This window comes from Oryx dammah, unplaced genomic scaffold, assembly GCF_014754425.2.
Source record: "Oryx dammah isolate SB20612 unplaced genomic scaffold, SCBI_Odam_1.1 HiC_scaffold_27, whole genome shotgun sequence".
NCBI lineage: Eukaryota > Metazoa > Chordata > Mammalia > Artiodactyla > Bovidae > Oryx > Oryx dammah.
This window is the reverse complement of record NW_024070211.1, coordinates 8,831,860-8,853,995: the sequence shown is the minus strand read 5'-3', so window position 1 is coordinate 8,853,995 and position 22,136 is coordinate 8,831,860. Positions and strand designations below refer to the sequence as shown.

Below are 22,136 nucleotides of genomic sequence, written 5' to 3'. Positions count from 1 at the left end.
CTGGGAAAGATTGAAGGCAGGAGAACTAGGGGATGACAGAGGATGAGATGGTTGGATGGCATCACTGATTCAATGGACACGAGTTTGAGCAAACTCCAAGAGATGGTGAAGGATGGGGAAGCCTGGCATGCTGCAGTCCTTGGGGTCAAAAAGAGTCGGACACAACTGAGCAACTGAACAGCAACATAGTCAACCTTATCTCTGTGAGCATGCAGCACAACAATTTGCTCTTCCTGGAAAGATTTGCCAAGTTATCCTGACCTTTCTTCATGTAAAACATTCAGGCCATTAAAATAGGATCTTTTCTGTCCTGGATGAGTATTTGTTGACTCAAGAAGACTCTTGAGAGTCCCTTGGACTGCAAGGAGATCAAACCAGTCAATCCTAAAGGAAATCAACCCTGAATATTCATTGGAAGGACTGACATGGAAGCTGAAGCTCCAAACTTTGGCCTCCTAATGTGAAGAGCCGACTCATTGGAAAAGATCCTGATGCTGGGAAAGATTGAAGGCAGTAGGAGAAGGGGACGACAGGGGATGAGATGGTTGGATGTTGACACTGACTCAATGGACATGAGTTTGAGCCAGCTCTGGGAGATGGTGAAGGACAGAGAAGCCTGACGTGATGCAGTCCATGGGGTCACATGACTTAGTGACTGAACAACAGCAATAACGATAGGCCCCAGTAGCCTCTTCTTCTGCCAGTTGTCAATACCACCAATATAGTTTGTCTTTTCTTTGGTGTGTATCTTATGAACCCAGCTGGACTGTAAGAACCTTAAGGACAGGGACTCCACGTGATGTTTCTTCGGGTCCCCCATGATACTAATTGCCTGTGCAGAGTATTCGTTTACTCCTTATTTACTGCGTACTTGCTGCGGGCTGGGATCTGTGCAAGATGATCCAGATCAACAGTCCCTACCCTCAAAGAGTTCGTGGTCCAGACAGGAGGCAAACAGATAATCAAATAATAGCAAATCAAATGTCAAGTGCTGTACTAGAGAAATGTAGGGTGCAGTGGAGGCTTAGAGAAGGAAGAGGTTAACTCCTCGGGAATGAACAGGGAAGCTTTTGCTGGGGAAATGGGAGTGGGTGGCACTTGAAAGACGGCCAGGAGTTTTCCGCTGGACTGGAGGAGAGAAGGCATCAGCAGAGGGAGGACGCAGAGTCGCAGAGGTGTGGAACAGCACACGTGTTTGGAGAAGGGCAGGTCTTTTGATGTGGCGGTACGGTGGGTGGGGAAAACAGTGGTAGGAAAAGATCCTGGAGAGACGGGAAAAAGTGGACTGGGGAGAGCCTCGTGTGCCAGGCTAGGGAACTTGGCCATACACCCGGGGTTAAGGGGAAGGACGGGATCAGACTTTTAGAGAGAACCCTGCGGTAACAGTGGACTAGAGGTTCCCTTGCTTTTGGCAGTCGTGGTTTTAGAAACAGTTTGTGTGTGAGCTAAGTCGTTTCAGTGGTGCCCGACTTTTTGTGACCATGTGGACTGGAGCCCTACAGGTTCCTCTGACTATGGGATTCTCCAGGCAAGAATAACGGGGCTGGGTTGCCATGCCCTCCTCCCGGGGGTCTGCCTGACCCAGGGATCCAATTCGCGTCTCTTACCTCTCTTGTGTTGACAGGCGGGTTCTTTACCTAGGAAGCCCCTAGAAACAGTTTACTTATATTTAATTAGGTACTGATATTTAAAAATCAGGAAATTTCACAAGAAAGCCTACATTCCAGCTTCTTGAGCCACACATTGTTCTAGGATAGACTTCAGCCAAAGCTGTTATGGAAGCTGTTATGAATTGACTTGGATCCCCGCCTCCCACCAAAATGTTGAATTCTTACCTGTAACCTTGAATGTGACCTTATTTGTAAATTGGGTCTGTTCAGATAACCAGGAGAAGATAAGGTCATCAGGGTAGACCCTCTTTTTTTTTTTTTTGGCTGCACTGGTTCTTTGGTGCATAGCTCTAGCTTTCTTTAGTTGCCTGGGGCATCTCTTGTTGCAGAGCAAGTGAGCTCAGGCTACAGTTGTTGTGGCACCTGGCCTTATTTACCCTGCACACATGGGATCTTAGTCCCCAGACCAGGGATCGAACCCCTATCCCCTGCATTGGAAGGTGGATTCTTAAGCACTGGACCACCAGGGAAGCCCCCAGGGGAGTCCTTAATCCAGTACAACTGGTGTCCTTATATAAAGGGGAAATTTGGACAGACAAATGCACATAGAAGAAGACATGAGGATGTGGGTTTGGGGAGGGGGCTGCTATCTATAAGCCAAGCAACAGCTGAGGCTGCCAGAAGCAGAAGAGAGCGTGGCGGATTCTCCCTCCCATCCCTCTGAAGTAACCTGCCTGCTGTCGTCTAGATTTTGGATTTTTGGGCCCTGGAACCATGAGAGACAATACATTTCTGTTGCTTGGGCGACCCGATTTGTGGCACCCTGTAAGGCAACCCCACGAAAGTAGTACACCCCATTCCTCCCCCTTAGATGGGCCCCCCATCCTCCAGTGGTTTGAGTTGTTGCTCTTGTTGGGAATGGATTCGAGGTAGGGGGCAGACTGAAGCCCATCCAGGCGGTGGTCTGCGGTGACCCAAGTCAAGTGGCAGGAAGGGGGCAGTCATGAGCCCACCGCGGTGCTGGTGCTCACTGACTGATGTAAGGGCTTAGCAATAAGCCCAGAAGAGCTGGAGATCTGCTCTGAATTCCAGAGACACGGGCTCTTCTTTCACTCATGTCTTTTCTCTTACACAGCATCCCACCCTCCTCCATCTGACACCCCAGCCACACCCCCCTCTTCCAGGCTCGAATACTACTCCGTGAACACGTTCTCCCGGCCTCCTCTGGGTGGGTGTGATTCAGCAGCCTTGGTTTCAACTTCCTGTGACAGCTGTAACCTCTGTTCTCACTGAATTGCTAAGATTGCTGATAAATGCCAACTGCTTGGAAGTTTTTATAAGTAACTGGGAACGTGTTTTGTGCCAGTCCACGGGAAAATGGGCTATGGAATGGCCCAGAAATTTAATGAATTAAAACTAATGCTGTTTTTAGGCTCATGTGTGTCCATTCAAGAAAAAGACTGGTTCTCAGATGAAAATCATTCTTCCAGCCATTTCCCTGTTCGAAACCCCAGCAGCCCAACAGAGGGCGAGTGCTGCTAGCTCACCATCCCCACGCCATCTTTCTTGCTCACATTTTGATTATTTGGAAAAGGATTCAAAGAAACTTAGAAAGCAATCCAACCCCCATCCCCCCACCCCAGCCTCACCAGTAAAAGAAATGTCAACGGCTAAGGAAATAAGATGCTACATGCAAGGTGGTATCCTGAATAGGATCCTGGAACACAGAAAGGCAAGGTTGCCCAGTAGGCAACCAGGGAATCCAGGTAAAGCCGGTCACTTAGTTAACAGTATTGTGCCAGATTTCATCTTTTGGTTTGGATAAATGTACCATGATTATGTAAAATGTTAACCTAGCAGGGAGCTGGCTGAAAGGTCTGTGGGAACTGGGTGTACTACCTTTGCAACTCTCTGGAAATCTAAAATGATTTCAAATTTAAAAGTTTAAAAAAGTTAAATATATATTTTATAAATATATTTAAATGTCTCTGTGATAGTTGGTGCAGAATATATATATATATACTTAGTTTTATGCTGTTTGCCCCTCAGCCCTAAGTGTGGTTCAATGGCCAAAAAGACATCAACCAGATGGTTAATATTTGGTGAGTTCATGGCACTATAGGGATACAAAGACAAAACCACATAAAATCTTGCCCTGAAGACGCTTACTCTCTACTGAGGAAGACAAACATACATATGGATAGCTACAATACAGGACAGTGTATGGGGATCAGAAAGATTGATCAAGACCTTGAAGGTGGAGAGAATTTCAATACAGACAAAAGCCAAGCACTCAAGGCTGAGAGTTGCTGTCAGCAAAACACACAGGAGTGTGACATTTTAGGAAGTGACTCCATGGACTGTAACCTGCCAGGCTCCTCTGTCCGTGGGATTCTCCAGGCAAGATTACTGGAGTGGGTTGCCATTCCCTTCTCCAGGGGATCTTCCTGACCCAGGGATTGAACCTGGGTCTCCTGCTTTACAGGCAGATTCTTTACTGTCTGAGCCGCCAGGGGAGCCCTACAACAAGAGAGACACAACAATGAGAACCGCATCTAGGGAGTAACCCTACCCCCCTGCAACTGGAGAAAATCCATGCACAGTAACGAAGACCCAGTGAAGCAAAAAATAAATATTTTTAAAAAGTAAAGCACAGTTTCAGATTTCTGCTGTGACTTGAGTTAGTTGTGTGACCTTGGACAAATGTCTAAAGTTCTCTGTATGGCTTTTCTCCCCCATTGTAAAATAGTAGGGTTAGGCTAATAAAACAGTTTAGAGTGACAGCTAAAAGCCTAGACTTGGAACCAGACTGCAAAACCTCTGTGCTCCCCTGTGGCATGGTTAGTCACATGACTTAAATCTCTTTTCGGGCCTGCTGCTAGCATTTGTTAGACCCAAGGCAGTAGTATAAAAGGGAAGCCCACATATCTTATGTCTAAGTATTTAAGAGTTATAAGTCAAGCTAACAAACAGCTTTTAAAAAAATATATGTTTTACCCTTGTACTGAGTTGGCCAGTACAATTTGGTATAGCAAAATTGCCTGGTGTAACAGGCAAATTTGGCCTTGGAGTACAGAAAAAAGCAAGGCAAAGGCAAATAGAGTTTTGCCAAGAGAACACACTGGTCATAGCCAACACCCTCTTCCAACAACACAAGAGAAGACTCTACACATGGACATCACCAGACGGTCAACACCGAAACCAGACTGATTATATCCTTTGCAGCCAAAGGTGGAGAAGCTCTACAGTCAGCAAAAACAAGACTGGGAGCTGACTGTGGTTCAGATCATGAACTCTTTATTGCCAAATTCAGACTTAAATTGAAGAAAGTAGGGAAAACCACTAGACTATTCAGGTATGACCTAAATCAAATCTCTTATGATTATACAGTGGAAGTGAGAAATAGATTTAAGGGACTAGATCTGATAGACAGAGTGCCTGATGAACTATAGTTGGAGGTTTGTGACATTATGAAGGAGACAAGGATCAAGACCATCCCCAAGACAAAGAAATGGAAAAAAGCAAAATGGCTGTCTGAGGAGGCTTTACAAATAGCTGTGAAAAGAAGAGAAGCGAAAAGCAAAGGAAAAAAGGAAAGATATGCCCATCTGAATGCAGAGTTCCAAAAAATATCAAGGAGAGATTTTAAAAAAGCCTTCCTCAGTGATCAATGCAAAGAAATAGAGGAAAACAATAGAATGGGAAAGACTAGAGATCTCTTCAAGAAAATTAGGGATACCAAGGGAACATTTCCTGCAAAGATGGGCTCAATAAAGGACAGAAATGGTATGGACCTAACAGAAGCAGAAGATATTAAGAAGAGGTGGCAAGAATACATGGAAGAACTGTACAAAAAAAGATCTTCACAACCCAGATAAACATGATGGTGTGATCACTCACCTAGAGCCAGACATCTTGGACTGTGAAGTCAAGTGGGCCTTAGGAAGCATCACTATGAACAAAGCTAGTGGAGGTGATGGAATTCCAGCTGAGCTGTTTCAAATCCTAAAAAATGATGCTGTGAAAGTGGTGCACTCAATATGCCAGCAAATTTAGAAAACTCAGCAGTGGCCACAGGACTGGAAAAGGTTAGTTTTCATTCCAACCCAAAGAAAGGCAATGCCAAAGAATGCTCAAACTACTGCACAACTGTACTCATCTCACATGCTAGTAAAGTAATGCTCAAAATTCTCCAAGCCAGGCTTCAACAGTAAGTGAACCGTGAACTTCCAGATGTTCAAGCTGGTTTTAGAAAAGAGAGGAACCAGAGATCAATTTGCCAATATCTGTTGGATCATCAGTAAAGCAAGAGAGTTCCAGAAAAACATCTCTTTCTGCTTTATTGACTATGCCAAAGCCTTTGACTGTGTGGATCACAAGAAACTGTGGAAAATTCTGAAAGAGATGGGAATACCAGACCACCTAACCTGCCTCCTGAGAAATCTGTATGCAGGTCAAGAAGCAACAGTTAGAACTGGACATGGAACAACAGACTGGTTCCAAATAGGAAAAGGAGTACGTCAAGGCTGTATATTGTCACCCTGCGTATTTGACTTATATGCAGAGTACATCATGAGAAATGCTGGGCTGGATTAAGATTGCCAGGAGCAATATCAATAACCTCAGATATGCAGATGACACCACCTTTATGGCAGAAAGTGAAGAAGAACTAAAGAGCCTCTTGATGAAAGTGAAAGAGGAGAGTGAAAAAGTTGGCTTAAAGCTTAACATTCAGAAAACCAAGATCATGGCATCCGGTCCCATCAGTTCATGGCAAATAGATGGGGAAACAATGGAAATAGTGGCAGACTTCATTTTTTTAAAGGGCTCCAAAATCACTGCAGATGGTGACTGCAGCCATGAAATTAAAAGACGCTTACTCCTTGGAAGGAAAGTTATGACCAACCTAGACAGCATATTAAAAAACAGAGACATTACTTTGCCAACAAAGGCCCATGTAGTCAAAGCTATAGTTTTTCCAGTAGTCTTGTATGGATGTGAGAGTTGGACTATAAAGAAAGCTGAGCACCAAACAATTGATGCTTTTGAATTGTGGTGTTGGAGAAGACTCTTGAGAGTCCCTTGGACTGCAAGGAGATCCAACCAGTCCATCCTAAAGGAAATAAGTCCTGAATATTCATTGGAAGGACTGATGTTGAAGCTGAAATTCTAATACTTTGGCCACCTGATGCGAAGAACTGACTCATTTGAAAAGACCCTGATGCTGGGAAAGATTGAAGGCAGGAGGAGAAGGGGCAGACAGAGGATGAGATGGTTGGATGGCATCACCGACTCAATGGACATGAGTTTGAATAAACTCCAGGAGTTGGTGATGGACAGGGAAGCCTGGCATGCTGCAGTCCATGGGATCTAAAAGAGTCAGACACGACTGAGTGATTCAACTGAACTGAACTGAGCTGGCCAAAAATTTCATTCGAGTTTTCCCATAAGGTGGTATGGAAAGATCCAACCGAACTTTTTGGCCAACCCAATACTTTGACAAATATACCTCCAAAGTAACCTATAAACCGGGGTTTGAACTGAGAATTCTTGAATTCCTTGGAGTTCCAGGTCAGAATGTGGCTGAGCTAGATCCCTTCTCTTCCTATTTATGGCTCCTGTATGCACCTTCCACACCCAGACCTCATGGCCAGAGTGTACCCACACCCCTTATGAGTAGCCAGCCCTGGGTATAGGGTGTACTAAATGACAGGGAAATTTGCCCTTGGGAGGACAGAGCTGGGGAAGGGGTTGGTACAGTTGCTGAAAGTGGACCCTGGCTATTTGGACAGGGAGTTCTGGAGTCCTGGTTCTCACAGTGTAGTCTAGAAGAATGCCCATGCTCAGAGTAGGCATGGCTCCTTGGACCCAGGGGACTCCTTGCCTATGAAAATGTGCACAGCAGGAAGCGGGTCAGAGTGAAGCCCTTGGGAGTGCAGAGCCTAGGACAAGGACCCTGTTGACATGTCTAGGAAGATGCTGTCTCTTTGGGCCTCAGTTATTTTCAGAGGGACCCACTCACTAGGATTTGCCCAAGGCTTTCATGGTTGTAGCACTGAAAGTCCTGAATTCTAGGAAAAACCCTTAGTCCCAGGCAAGCTGGGACAACTGGTTACCCTCTCTTCCTCATCTTTACAATTCAAGTTAATAAATCTCATAAGATTGTTGTGGGGGTTAGCATGAGTTAACAAACTTGGAGTGTTTAGACCAGTACCTACCGTGTGGTAAGTGGTCTATGAGTATGTTAAGGCTATAAACATTTTTTTTCAAATTTTTTTTATTGTAGTAAAACGTAACATAAAAAGTACCATCGTGACCATTTTAAAGTATACAGTTCAGTGATATTAAATACATTCATAATGTTATGCAACCATCACCACCATCCATCTCCATAACTCTTTTCATCTTAGGAAACTGAAACTCTATCCTCATTAAACAGTATCCCTCATTCACTCTTCTCCACCAGCTCCTGGCAGAGGTATTCCCAGAACTGTACTTGCTGGAACATAGAATATGTCTGCTTTTTTTTGGGGGGGTGGGGGGGTGGGGGGTGCTGTGCCAGGTCTTCATTGCCGTGCATGGGCTTTCTCTAGTTGCTGTGAGCAGGAGTTATTCTTCATTGCAGTGCACAGGCGTCTCATTGCAGTGGTTTCTCTTGAGGAGCACAGGCTCTGAAGCACGGGCTTCAGTAGTTGCTGTACGTGGGCTCAGTAGTTGTGGAGCACTGGCTTTCGTTGCTCTGCGGCACGTGGAATCTTCCTGGACCGGGGGTCAGACCTGCGTCCTCTGCACTGGCAGGCGGATTCCAGTGCACGATAGTTCCCTTTTTAATTTGAGAGTGACCCTCCATGCTGTGTTCCACAGCAACTGTGCCATCCTATATTCTCACCAACAGTGCACAAACGTTTCAGTTTCTCTACACCCTCACCAACACTTGCTATTTACTGGATTTTTTATAGTAGTCATCCTAATTTTGATTTGCATTTACCTAATGACTGGAGAAGGCAATGGCACCCCACTCCAGTACTCTTGCCTGGAAAATCCCATGGATGGAGGAGCCTGGTAGGCTGCAGTCCATGGGGTCACTGAGAGTTGGACACGACTGAGCGACTTCACTTTCACTTTTTACTTTCATGCATTGCAGAAGGAAATGGCAACCCACTCCAGTGTTCTTGCCTAGAGAATCCCAGGGACGGGGGAGCCTGGTGGGCTGCCGTCTATGGGGTCACACAGAGTCAGACACGACTGAAGCGACTTAGCAGTAGCAGCAATGACTAGTGATACTGCTTATCTGCATTTTGTATATCTTTTTTTGGAGGAATGTTTATTCAAATACTTTGCCCATTTTCTTTTTGCTTATTTTTAATAAAAATGTCATTGAGGTATAACTGACAACTAACATTATGTTAGTTTTAAGTATACAACATCATGATTTGGATGTTTGTATGTAGCAAAGTCATTACCAGAATAACATCTAATTAATATCTGTCACTCTGTACATCACAGAATTTTGTCTTCTTGTGATGAGAACTTTTTAAGATTTACTTTCTTAGCAACTTTCAATTGTGCAATGCAATATTATTAACTATAGGCGCAATGCTGTATATCTCCGTGACTTATTTACTTTACAGCTGAAAGTTTATAACTTTTGACCCCTTTCACCCATTTCACCCACTCACCCCACCCACTCTACTCCAGCATCTACCAAGCTTTTTCTGTATCTATGAGCTTGTCTCTTTTTTTTGGGGGGGGGGGTTGTTTTAGATTCTATGTACAAGTAAGATCATAGGGAATTTGTCTTTCTTTGTCTGACTTATTTCACTTAGCATAATGCCCTCAGTTCAGTTCAGTTCAGTTCAGTCGCTCAGTCGCGTCCGACTCTTTGCTACCCCATGAATTGCAGCACGCCAGGCCTCCCTGTCCATCACCATCTCCCGGAGTTCACTCAGACTCACGTCCATTGAGTCAGTGATGCCGTCCAGCCATCTCATCCTCTGTCGTCCCCTTCTCCTCCTGCCCCCAATCCCTCCCAGCATCAGAGTCTTTTCCAATGAATCAACTCTTCGCATGAGGTGGCCAAAGTACTGGAGTTTCAGCTTTAGCATCATTCCTTCCAAAGAACACCCAGGGCTGATCTCCTTTAGAATGCACTGGGTAGATCTCCTTGCAGTCCAAGGGACTCTCAAGAGTCTTCTCCAACACCACAGTTCAAAAGCGTCAATTCTTCGGTGCTCAGCTTTCTTCACAGTCCAACTCTCACATCCATACATGACCACAGGAAAACCATAGCCTTGACTAGACAGACCTTTGTTGGCAAAGTAATGTCTCTGCCCTCAATGTGATATTAATGCCTTATCAGATATATAATTTGAAAATATTTTCTTACATTCTATGGGTTGCCTTTTTACTCTGTTGATAATGTATTTTGACGCATAAAATTTTTAATTTTCTCAAAGTTCAACTTGTCTGTGTTTTTCTTTTGCTGGCTGGTGTCACATCTAAGAAATCATTGCTAAATCCAGTGTTATGAAGCTTTTTTCCTATGTTTTCTTCTAAGAGTTTTATAGTTTTAGGTTTTATATTTAGATCTTTGATCGATTTTGAGTTAATTTTTTTGTATGTGATGTGAGGTAAGAGTTCAGCTTCATTTCTTTGCATGAGGCCATCCAGTTTCCCAGCACTATTAGTTGAAAAGACTGTCCTTTCCCCCACTGAATGGATCTTAGCACTCTTGTCAAAAATCATTTGACCATATATGCAAGGGTTTATTTCTAGGCTCGATACTCTGTTCTATTGGTCTATATGTTTATCTTTATGCCAGTACCACATTGTGTTGATTCCTGTAACTTTGCTGCAAGTTTCAAAATCAAGCTTTATTCTTTTAGTTACTATCATTTAAAATATTCCATTGTATTAGAAGGGCTTCTCTTGTGGCTCAACTAGGTAAACAATCTGCCTGCAATGCGGGAGACCTGGGTTCAATCCCTGGGTTGGGAAGATCCCCTGGAGAAGGGAAAGGCTACCCGCTCCAGTATTCTGGCCTGGAGAGTTCCATGGTCCATGGGGTCACAAAGAGTCAGACACAACTATTATGCCAGTACCACACTGTTTTGATTCCTATAACTTTGCTGCAAGTTTCAAAATCAAGAAGTATGAGTCCTCCAGCTTCATTCTTTTAGTTACTATCATTTTAAATGTTCCATTGTATTAGAAAATGCTGTTTCTGTAAGTGGAAGCTTACAGAAAGAGGGGAGAGTTGACTGTGTCTTTTTGAGGGGCCTGGGTCTTGTTGCTGTGCACAGGCTCTCTATAGTTGGGGAAGGCGGGGACTACTCTCTCGTTACAGGGTGCGGGCTTCTGCCTGTGGTGGCTTCTCTTGTTGCAGAGCATGGGCTCTATGTGCATGGCCTTCAGTAGTTGTGGTGCAAAGGCTTTATTGCCCCGAGGCACGTGGGATCTTCCTGGACCAGGGATCAAATCCATGTCCCTTGCATTGGCAGGTGGATTCCCAACTACTGGACCATCAGGGAAGTCCATTTGTGTGTGTGTGTTTTTAAAAAATTTTGGTTGTGCTGGGTCTTCATTGTGGTACATGGGCTTTCTCTAGTGGTGGCATCTGGGAGCTTCTCTCTAGTTGCAGTGTGCAGGCTTACTTGCTCTGCAGCATGCAGGATCTTAATTCCTTGACCAGGGTTCAAACCTCCATTCCCTGCATTGGGAGGCGAATTCTTAACCACTGAACCATCAGGAAAGTCCTGGAAGAGTTGAATTTGACTGAAGTTTTAGGCCTGAAGGGTGAGAGCATAGCAAAGCCTCTAACAGAATGGAGAAATGAAATGTGGTTGGTGGGAAGATGCTAGTTCAGTGTGGGGGTCATATCGAAGTTGAGGGCTTTATGGAGCATCCATGAGGAGGTGTCCTTTAGGTAGCTGGAAATGTTTCTTTAGAGTTCAGGGGAGAGATGGCAGCTCAAGAAGGCATCCCCATAAAAGGAATCATTAGCAGATGGCATGGGCTTAGATAAGAGGGATGAAGCTTAGAACATAGAGTGAGAAGATGGCAGGGGCAGTGACATCTTGGCCCCATTCCACTCACACATTTAATATGTGTGTACTTTACCATATTTTGTTGAGTCGGAAATCCCCTTTATTTTTAAGATGTTATTTTATGTGCCACTAAGAAAATATGCTGTCAGCAATTCTGAAATGGTATTCATGGACTATGAGCACACTGATTTTAAAGATACACAAATGCGGGGACAACATACATCTTAGAAATGATTTAATAAGATATGTGCCAGCCACTGTGCCAGGCATCATGGAGGGGGAGTGGGATACAGCTATGAAAAAGAGCCTGCCTTCAAAAAGCTTCCAATCGCATGATGACACGTGCAGATACTCTACCACAAGACAGACTCTGATACAGTGTAGGCACCAGAGCTGCTCTAAGATCAGTTGCTGCTTATCAAGTATTTATAGGCATTATTAACACAGACAAAACTGACAGCATGTCTTTCTCGGAATTTCTAGTCCTCCCCCTCCTTTTCCCTAATGCCTGAAATTTCTGGGGACAAAACCTTTCAAATCATTTTTGAATGAATTGAGATAATGAACTAAAATACCACATGGTAGGTGTTGAACTGGTACAACTCCTATGAAAGGCAGTTTGGCACTATCCAAATTACAAATGTGTTTGTCCTTTGACCTAGCAATACTACTCTAGGAATATATCTTTCAGATATACTTCAGTCGCTCAGTCGTATCCGACTCTTTGTGACCCCATCGACTGTGGCACATCAGACTTCCCTGTTCATCACCAACTCCCAGAGCTTACTCAAATTCATGTCCACCGAGTTGGTGATGCCTTCCAACCATCTCATCCTCTGTCGTCCCCTTCTCCTCCCACCTTCAATCTTCCCAGCATCAGGGTCTTTTCCAATGAGTCAGTTCTTCCCATCAGGTGGCCACAGTGTTGGAGTTTCAGCTATACTTACCCCTCAGATATAGCTTGTTCATTACAGCATTGTTTGAAATAGCAAATATTAACCTAAGGGCCATGGACAGGGCACTGGTTAACTGGATTATGGAGCATTCATACATTGGATCCCAGATCCAGGAAATGCTTGATATATGACTATGGAAAAGATCCCTGATATGTGTTCTTAAGTGAAAAAACATTAAGTGCAGAACAGTTACAATAGACTGACATTTTCTTATGAAGGGGGGATTAAGACTACGTGGCTACAAATTTGCTAACATACATGTAAGCAAAATTGCTTATGTGAAGAAAACCCTAGGATACACAAGAAACTAGTAACAATGGTTAAAATAGGGGAAGGGTAAGTAGAGGATTTGGCAGATGGGGATAGATGAGGGAGGGAAGGAGAAGGAATTTTCATACTTTATTTCTCAACTGTGTGAATGTGTTTGTTTATTCAAAATATTCAATTAATTGAATTTTTAAAAATATTCCATGGGAAAAGAGTTAACCCAGAGACTATGATTTCTACCCAAAGGAGAAAGTCTACTAGTCATCATTCATTCCTTTATTCAGTAACCGATAGCAATCAAGAAACTTCTCTAGCAATAATGGTTAACAAGTCTTAGCACTGAGAGGGGCCAGGCATCGTGCTAAGCACTTTCACATACATTATCTGACTTAATCCTCACCACCTCTGCTGGTGCAGGTGTCGAGCATCACAGAAGTGGAAGCTGAGGATGAGCGAGGTGGTTCTTGCCTAAAGTCATCTGCAACCATCCAGGCCCCACCCTCCAGGGCCAGGTTCCGTTCTGGGCAGGTATGATGGATACCAGAGACACAACTTCTGCCTTCTTAGGCTTAGTTGTCTAGTGAGGGAGCCAAGCAAGGAAAATAGCAGATTCACAGAGAGGTTTTGAACAGGGAAGGGAGTGTTAGAGCATGATGCCTAAGGATTAGGGGACAAAGGGAACAGCGAGGCTGGGGACAAGGAGAAAACCTCTCCCACGACACCTTCGGCTAAGGACAGGCCCTGTAAACAGCAGTGGAACTCAGTGGCACCTCTGTGGGAGACAACCCTGCAGCCTCAGAACCAACAATGAACAAAGGCAGCCGGTGCTCTGTAAGAACAGAGCAGATCTGACAACAGCCCGACTTGTTTGATCAGCGTAGACATCCTTTTGGACTTTGAAGCCTGAAGGGCTCTCCTTTAGCTGTCTACACAGATCAAATAAGCTGGATGGCTGCCATATCTCAACTTCACTTTGTGTTAATCCATAGTCACAGCCAGCTCCCCAGCAATTCGACCAAACCATCTGAGCAGAGGCAAAAATAATTCTCATCAGCAAAGACAGATAATCCGAAGATGCAAATGTTAACTCCTTGCTGCCACTTCAGGAGGGAGTGGATTTTGAAGTTAGTTCTTGGAACCTTCCAAGAAGGGAGCTTCTGCCCCTTTCCAAAGTGAGATGGCAAAGCTGTTTTCTCTCTCACAGTTGAAAGCCCTTCTGATGCCAAAGCTCATTCATGAACACTCAGAAGAACTGACAATACATAGCTGTGGTCTAGCTCTCAGAAAGGCAGCCCCACCCTAAAGCCCCACCAAACCCTTTTATTCATAGGATCATTCTTGAGGAAACCCGACTCCAGTCTCCTCAGTCCTCAAGCAGCAGTGGGGATCTCAGGAAATCCTCATCATAGAGACCGTCAGGACCAAAAATATAACAACAAACCCAGAAGCCAAGTGGCATCGTTAAAAAAGATGAAAAATCTACATGAATTCTAACATCTTCTTTCCTAGCCATGGTTTCCATGGAAATAGACATCTGCTCTAGGGAGAAAGAAAAGGTGGGGGGGGGGGTGGGGGGGGGATCGGTACAAGTGCTTTAAAATAATCAGCGTTTTGAAAGATTTATTTTTTTTTCTGTCATAACATGAATAGTCAGAAAGGTGAGATTTTTGTGGCAATTTCTTGTATTAAAAAAAAAAAAATGCATCAAATGGGTGGGACCTTCCTCTGCAAACCTCCAGATCAAGTACAAAGACTTCTAGATAAAGCGTGGTTCAGGGTCTAACAGACTTCTCAGCCTTGGGTTTCTTGCTTGTGTGTGTTGCTTATTAATCTGTCACTTTGCAGTGAGGTCTCTTATCCCGACTCCCCTCCAGTCTTCCTGATGATTTCTGAGATTTCGCTCAGAAAACTGACAGATGGAAACACCCGATTGTTTGGCGTTTAAGTTTGGTCTGAGAAGGAGAAGGTTCTCAGGGCTCAGAATCTGAATTATTGCTGGTCCTGCTCACATGCTAAGGGAAAACCACTAAGATTGGGGGCGGGGGAGAGGCCGACCCCACACAAGGGCAATTGTTGGAGAAAATGCTGCAACAAGCATATTTCAAGCAACAGTGTATTGCTAATTGTTTGCTTTGCGTGGTGTTCTGCTGCTTGTATAATCCAGTTTTCCTTGTTTCAAGCACCTATGAATTATATTTAACTCCTGCCTATCCATAGTAAATAGCAGAACATGGGGAGTCTTTAAATTAGGACTCCTGCTCCATCAAAGTAGGTCATGTTTGTTTCTTGGTTTAGGGGAGGTGGAGCCCGTCGAGCAGTAAAATGACCGTGTCCTTCTACCTTGTCAGTATCTCAAGGCAGGTGCTTTGGTGTAATGACCACCACCAAGGACAGAGCTTTGGTCGGGGGAATGGGAGAAGGGGCTTGGGAACCATGTTCATTTTATTTTTCCTCTGGTCTTTCTGTGTTTAAGAATGAGGTCAGCCGTTCTAAGATAGCCAGAGTCACAGCAATTTTGTGTTTCTGCTGTGCATCTGATCTATCCAGGGCAGGGGGAACCGTGACCTTGTGGCTTCTTTTGTTTTGATTCTTTATAATGACCCAGCACCGATGTGGGAGCACGTGCTTCAAGAACAAAAGCAACACTTAACTGCAGTCTGTGTAGTCTAGAACTGCAATTGAGCTTCCTTCCCTATCGTCCGGTAAAAGGCTTGGCAGAACAGATGGAGTCCGCATTTAAGCCCAGTGACTTCGTTAGACCAGAGGAGATCGAATTCCAGAGCCTTTTGCTTTTCCCCCACAGGTCTCTATAGAGGATCACCAGTTGGGGGTCCCTAAGACGGTAGGGAGAACGCACACAATGAGTTAAGGGCCACGCCCGTGCCCTGTTGGGGCAGAGTGTCACAATACAGGTGACAGGTGGAGGCATGAAGTGGCATTGTCCCGTCACAAGGGCTTGGGCGTCTTAGGTGGCTGCACCGAGGGGGCCCCGGAAGGGCAATGCGCTGTTCCAAGGGAGGGCTGCCCTTGGGGTGTGATGTAGGGCAAGGGGCTCCACAGAGGTGGAGTCCAGGGGGCCCACTGTCTTGAGAGGTGGAAAGGGACCTTGCCCCACCCTTTTCCTAAGAAGGGGAGAACTGGCTCAAACCCAGGCGGGGGCTCACCGCATCACCCCCTTCCCCTGCCAGATGACCGTCCCGGTCCCCCCAGCTCACACCTGGAGAACCCCCCGCCCCAAAGCAGCCCTCACCCCTGGCATTGTCCGCCCGTCCCACCAGCCTGAACTACACTTCCCGAGGTGCTCCGGGGTCCCCAGGGGCGGGGTCCACTTGGGCTGGGGGTGGCGATGGGAAGGGGTCGGCACGTGCCGCCGCTCTCAGCCAATGCGGAGCCCGGCGGGGAGGTCACGTGCCGCTGTTTGGCGCTTTTGTGCGCGCCCGGGTCTGTTGGTGCTCAGAGTGTGGCCAGGCGGCACGGACGGAGCAGGTGGGTGTGGGACTCTCGGGAGGAGGCGGTGGCGGCCGGCCGGGGACAGTGAGAGGGACGCGGCCAGCGGGAGGGGCCGGCCCTGGGGCAGCGACCCCCTGCTGGAGGCCGGCGGGCGGGGCCGCGGGCCGTAAAGGGGCTGGAGGGCGGGGTGGGGGGTCGTTCCGCTTTGTGTTTGGCTCGGGCGGAGCCTCGGCTTTGTCCCTGGCTCCCTGGGGGCGCGGCTGTGGTGGGGAGGGGGTGCGGCCAGCTGGGCGAGCCCGCGGAGGTAGCCCCGAGATGCCCTCGAGGAGACAATAGGGGGCGTAGGCCCACCCTCCCCCGCCCCCCTGCAGGCGCGGCCCCCGCTGGGGTCCCCATTGTTTGAAGGGGCGGGGCGGCGCCCCCAGGGAGCGACCTGAGGGCCAGACTGCGGGGCCGGAAAGGGCAGCGCCCCCGCCCAGTGTTCGTGAGGTGCCCACGGAAGGCTGACACCCCCACGAGAGCTGTCCAGTCCTCTCGGCTCAGGAGCGCGGACGGCTTTGGGTGGCGGACGACTGGGAGCGAAGGAAAGAGGTGGCGAGCCGATGGCGGGTACCCCACGGTTTCCTCCGGAGTACTAGCACCTCCCGGCCAGCTGCGGTGGGGCTGGAGGCGGGGGGGCGGGGGCCCGCCTCAAGGTGTTTTTGGCGGGAGTTGATGGGGGGCTAGTCCGCGCGGGGAGAGCCCGGGGTGGGCGGGGTTACCCGGATGGGACCGTTAGCCCCTCCCACCCCTCCCCTTCCCACGCGCGCGGGCTCCGGGGTGTTGAGAGTTCGGGGAGATTCGAAAAGGCGCGGGGAGGAAGGGGCGGGGCCCGGGGCCGGAGTGCAGGGCGGGCTCTGATTGGCCGGGGGGCGGCCTGCCGCTATTCCTCTCCCGGACCAGGGCCACGCCCATCCTGGGTCTGGTGCGGGGAGTCTCATGCTCGTCCGACGGGCTTGGACCGTTTCCCTGCTTCGGATTTTAAGTTCCCGCTGTTGAGAACTTGTATTCCTACGTGTTTGACACTAGACTTGGGTCTGCAGGAATTATGACCTTTGAAAAGATGAAGGGATGTAGAGGTTTTTTTTTTTCGTGGAAAAATACTGCACAAGGCAGCAAATAGGTGTAACCTAAGACCTAAAGCTTCATAAAATTGTTGATAATTCATGTTAACCCGCTGTTGAATGAGGACCTTAAACCGCAGGAACAATAGGAGTGAGACATTATTGGTTAATACTAGTTTGGGCGTTTTGTTTTCCACATGGCAGACACAGACAAAGCAGGGGTGGGTATTTCTCGTTTGCACAATGAGTGGTAGGCAGTGTTAAGATGGCTCCGGTCTCACTAGGCGTCGAATTTGCACTATCTTCTCACCAGGGGGAGAATATACTGAGGGGCGGGGACCTTGTGATTTAAATCCCTGTCTAATTTTAAAAATCTTAAGTATATTTCGAACGGGCAAGCTCAGTTAACCTCTTCTACAACCAACATGCTATTCAATTCAGGTTTCCCAGTGTTTGAGTATTTTATAGATTTTTAAATAATTTTGTAATTAATGTCATTTAATTTCACAGTAGTGGGGGTTTTTTTGACATTGATTTATATGGATGTGATTTGAGATCCCTTTGAATCGATGACATGGAAATGCAAAGAAATTGATTGCATGCTTCTGAAAATCGTTTTCAGGGTTCTTGCCAGTGAATCGTGTAGAGTACACTGCCAGTCTCTTGTCCTCTCTTCACCATGGCTTCTTCTGGTAGGTGATCTATTTGGGAAAGCTGAAATTGTGATGGACTTCTAATTTTAGAATAGGAGATGTCTCAGGTCTTAAGCCATCTTAATTTGGCACTTGTTTTTTAGTCTTACCCAAAAAAATGTTACTTTATAAATTGGAGAGCAGTTAAAGCAGAAAAATTACCACTTGAATGTACTGAGAGTACATAGTTAATTGTTTCATTATTGGACGATTTGGTTTGGTCTAAAGCAAAATGTGGAGTTTTGCATGTTTTTGTTCTGTTCAGGGAAATGATTGTCAAATACTGATGTCTCAGAATGGTATTTATCAATCCAAAAATGTTGAGCTTTGCTTTTCTGGGACATGGTATTTAGATAATAATTTCTTGCCTGTAAACACAGCTGTTCCACCAGCCCTCATTCTATTCATTAAATTGATTTGGTTTTTAGAAAACAATAGAACAGTTTATTAGAATAGGAAAAACTCCATTTTTCTGAATATGTTATAAATATGATCAAATCCAGATATCCAGGTGAAGGAACTGGAGAAGCGTGCCTCAGGCCAGGCTTTTGAGCTGATTCTCAGCCCTCGATCAAAAGAATCTGTCCCAGAATTTCCCCTTTCCCCTCCTAAGAAGAAGGATCTTTCCCTGGAGGAAATTCAGAAGAAATTAGAAGCTGCAGAAGAAAGACGCAAGGTAAACACCAATTTACAGAAAACCAGATATTTATTAATGTAACGTGGCCAGTCTGTTTTATAAGAGGAGGAAAACAGATTTGTAGCTAGGTGGTGACTGTAACTATGAAAATTAAAGTGCCAGTAGCGGGGAGAGAATACCAGCCATCATTTATTGAGCTCCTATTGTGTACCATCTCCTTTACTTATGTAGTTCTCCTTTTCTACCTTGACCCTAGAGGGTAGGTGTTGTCTGAGATACTGGATTAGAAAATGTTCTCAGGAACGTTAAATCATTTTCCTGAGTCATACAGTTAGTACTGGAGCTAGAGTTTAAGCCCAGTTCTGTCTGAAACCAAAATTCATACTTTTCATGCTTTCTTTTTGGAAAATAGATTGTTGATTCATTTTTTTGTGTCTTACGGTTTTGGGGTTTGGTTTTTTAAGTTTGTGTGTAAGTCTGTGGTTTTTTAATTTTTGTTTTGTTTTTTGAGAGCAGTACAATAAAAACATTTTAAATTGCTAGTGACATGATTGTGTTGCTCAGCTGTCATACTGGTATCATGGTAGCTTTTATCTAGTATTTCTATTTTAAAGTAGGTATCTTTAAAAAGAACTAATCAGAAAAGTCAGCAAATATTAATATGCTTGTTATAGAAAAACTGGGAACCACAGAAGTTTATAAATAAGTTAGAAAATTCATATCCTACTTCGCAGAAATATAACTATTTATAACATTTTGGTGTATTTCTCTCTTCAGGTCCTTCTAGTTGTTAAGAATTATACATAAATTCTCATTTAGTCCCTCTTTCTAGCAACTCTTGATTGGGGTGCATGGGTCTAATTTTAAAATTAGAGAAATGAAGGCACAAAAAGGTGAAGTGGTAAATGTGCCTGCAGCCAGCGCAGTTTGGTGCTTCGAAGTCTGGTACCTTTAACCCCACACGTGCACTTTGGGGCCCTGTTGAAGTTTGGTGCTTTGAAGTCTGGTACCTTTAACCCCACACGTGCACTTTGGGGCCCTGTTGCGCTGCCGTAGCATGTGCTGGGCACGTTTCAGTGCCACCTGTGTTCTGTACTGACCCACTGCCAACAGTAAATTACCTCCCCAGGAAGAGTGGCTGTATTTGCAACAGTGTTTCAGCTCCTACCTGCTCTTCTATTTAGTCCAAGTTGATGGATTTCATGTCGTTTGAGTTCATGGAGGAGATGCAGCTGAAGGCAGGACAGAGGATGTTTTTTAAGGAATCAACACTGGCTGTGTAGTCATTAGCCAGAGCTTTTCATAGTTATTGGCTAAATATAGTGAGACTTATCGTGACTGGGATTTTGAAGAAGAGAATTAACAGAACCAATGGCAGATGCTCTGAAGTTTTCCTGCAAGTTGATGCTTCCAAACACATCGGAATCTGGTAATAAGCTATTCTGAGTCTGTTGAAGGAGGCACACCATGGTAACAGCGCTCCACTGGTCTCGAAGTTAATGCAGTATCCATAGAAAAACGCGAATAAGCTTTTCCTTAAAACAAATCCTTTGGCTTAAATAGTAATCTGGATGTTTAGTCTTAAATTTTCTATGATATCTGTGGGTTTTCTTTTTTATCAGTATGGTTGCATTTTTTACAATGAACTCATTTCCTTTAGGTAGCCTTTGAAGTTAAAAAATCAAGATTCTTTACAATTAAGTGCCATTTCTAAGTATATATCACTCAAATCATCTTGATACCATTAAGTGGTAAATCTTACCAAGATTTCCTTAAGGAATAATTGGGCAAGAATCTCTGAACAAATATGGGCAGTTTCCCAAAGTAAATAAAAACACTAGAAAATATAATTTTTACAGTATTCTGATACGGATAATTCAGGTCCTGACTTCAGTATTATTTAAAGAGATCTGACTTTCTATCTTCAGTCCTCTCAATTAATAATTTCTTCTGTGATTTGACCTGATGCTATATAACATTTCAGAGAGCCTAGCTTACTAAACTTTTTTCCAGTCCCATGAAGCTGAGGTCTTGAAGCAGCTTGCTGAGAAACGGGAGCACGAGAAAGAAGTGCTTCAGAAGGCGATAGAGGAGAACAACAACTTCAGTAAAATGGCGGAAGAGAAGCTGACCCACAAGATGGAGGCCAACAAAGAGAACCGGGAGGCGCAGATGGCCGCCAAGCTGGAGCGCCTGCGGGAGAAGGTCGGTGCCCCGGCCCCGGGCGCGCGGGAGCCGGCGTGGGATGCGCCTCTGAGGCGGCATGAGCCCTGCCTCGATCACGCGTGCCTGGTGTCTTTGTCATCCATTTTGCGGTTAACAAGTTAAATCAGAGATGTCTTCTTTTAAATTAAGGAATATTCACTAATTTGCAGCACAATTGCATGTTCTTGGGAAGAGCAGTAGAAGGCTGAATCATTAGGTTCGATGAGTGACCTAGGAAGTTTGAAGATGATGACTTAGAACTCTAATTATGTGATTCCCATAATATACATAATAATAGTATATTATTATACATGTCATATAATGTGTGTACTAATGCTTATTTGGGCCTCTTGGGGGCATGACCTTGCAGGCTTTTTTACTTGACTGGTGGTATATACTATTTCTTCACAGGACAAGCACATTGAAGAAGTGCGGAAGAACAAAGAATCCAAAGATCCTGCTGATGAGACTGAAGCCGACTAATTTGTTCTGGGAACTGACTTTCTCCCCCTCCCCTTCCTAAATATCCAAAGACTGTACTGGCCGGTGTCATTTTACTTTTGCCCTCCTGACAAATATCCTAGAAGCTGATGTAGGACTGTATAGGTAGATGCAGACGGTGTGATGTTGTTTTAGGGGCTAAAGGGGAGAAATGGAAAGTGTTTTACTCTTTTTCTAAAGTGCTGAAGTCTTTCTAATGTAGCTATTTTTCTTGTTGCGTCTTTCCTACTTCAGCACACCTGGTGTGCTGGGTGATGGCTAGTACCGTATTGGCTCCGTGAAAACATGTCTGTGAAAAGAGTATGTAGTGGCTTCTTTCAAATTGTTAGATGCTGAATATCTGTTCACTTTTAAATCCCAATTCTGTCCCGATCTTACAGACGCTACTGTACTTGAATGGTTAATAAAACTGCACAGTGCTGTTGGTGGCAGTGACTTCTTTCTGTCCAGGTAATAAGTTGTCCAGTGATAGGGACCCTCCTAGTTTGTGTTTGTTCCAGATGGGGCCTCGAGGCTGGTGGGAACACCCCGCGCACACATCGCTTTGAGTTCTCTGCCCTGGAGTTTCTTGCTCCGGAGTTGTTTGCATTGTCTTCTTCCACAATCGTCACTTTGTTGTGATGCCTCGGCCCAGATCAGCTGTTATGATAGTCTTTCAGATGTTTATTT

General features: G+C 45.3%; 1 protein-coding gene across 3 annotated transcripts in view; it reads left to right on the top strand.

The window, feature by feature from the left end:
• STMN1 (stathmin 1) overlaps nt 1-21,902 on the top strand; it is a 29,164-nt gene extending 7,262 nt beyond the window's left edge. Inside the window, exons 1-5 of one of the 3 annotated variants that reach the window (XM_040229691.1) lie at nt 16,234-16,365; nt 18,055-18,124; nt 18,628-18,800; nt 20,775-20,966; nt 21,378-21,902. In XM_040229691.1, coding sequence (XP_040085625.1) covers nt 18,112-18,124; nt 18,628-18,800; nt 20,775-20,966; nt 21,378-21,449 — 450 coding nt within the window. In that variant the 5' untranslated portion in view covers nt 16,234-16,365; nt 18,055-18,111 and the 3' untranslated portion in view covers nt 21,450-21,902. Of the gene's footprint in view, nt 1-16,233; nt 16,414-18,054; nt 18,125-18,627; nt 18,801-20,774; nt 20,967-21,377 lie in introns of those variants that run through there. The other 2 variants (XM_040229693.1, XM_040229692.1) reach the window with 2 other exon arrangements.
• The last annotated feature ends 234 nt before the right edge of the window (nt 21,903-22,136 follow it).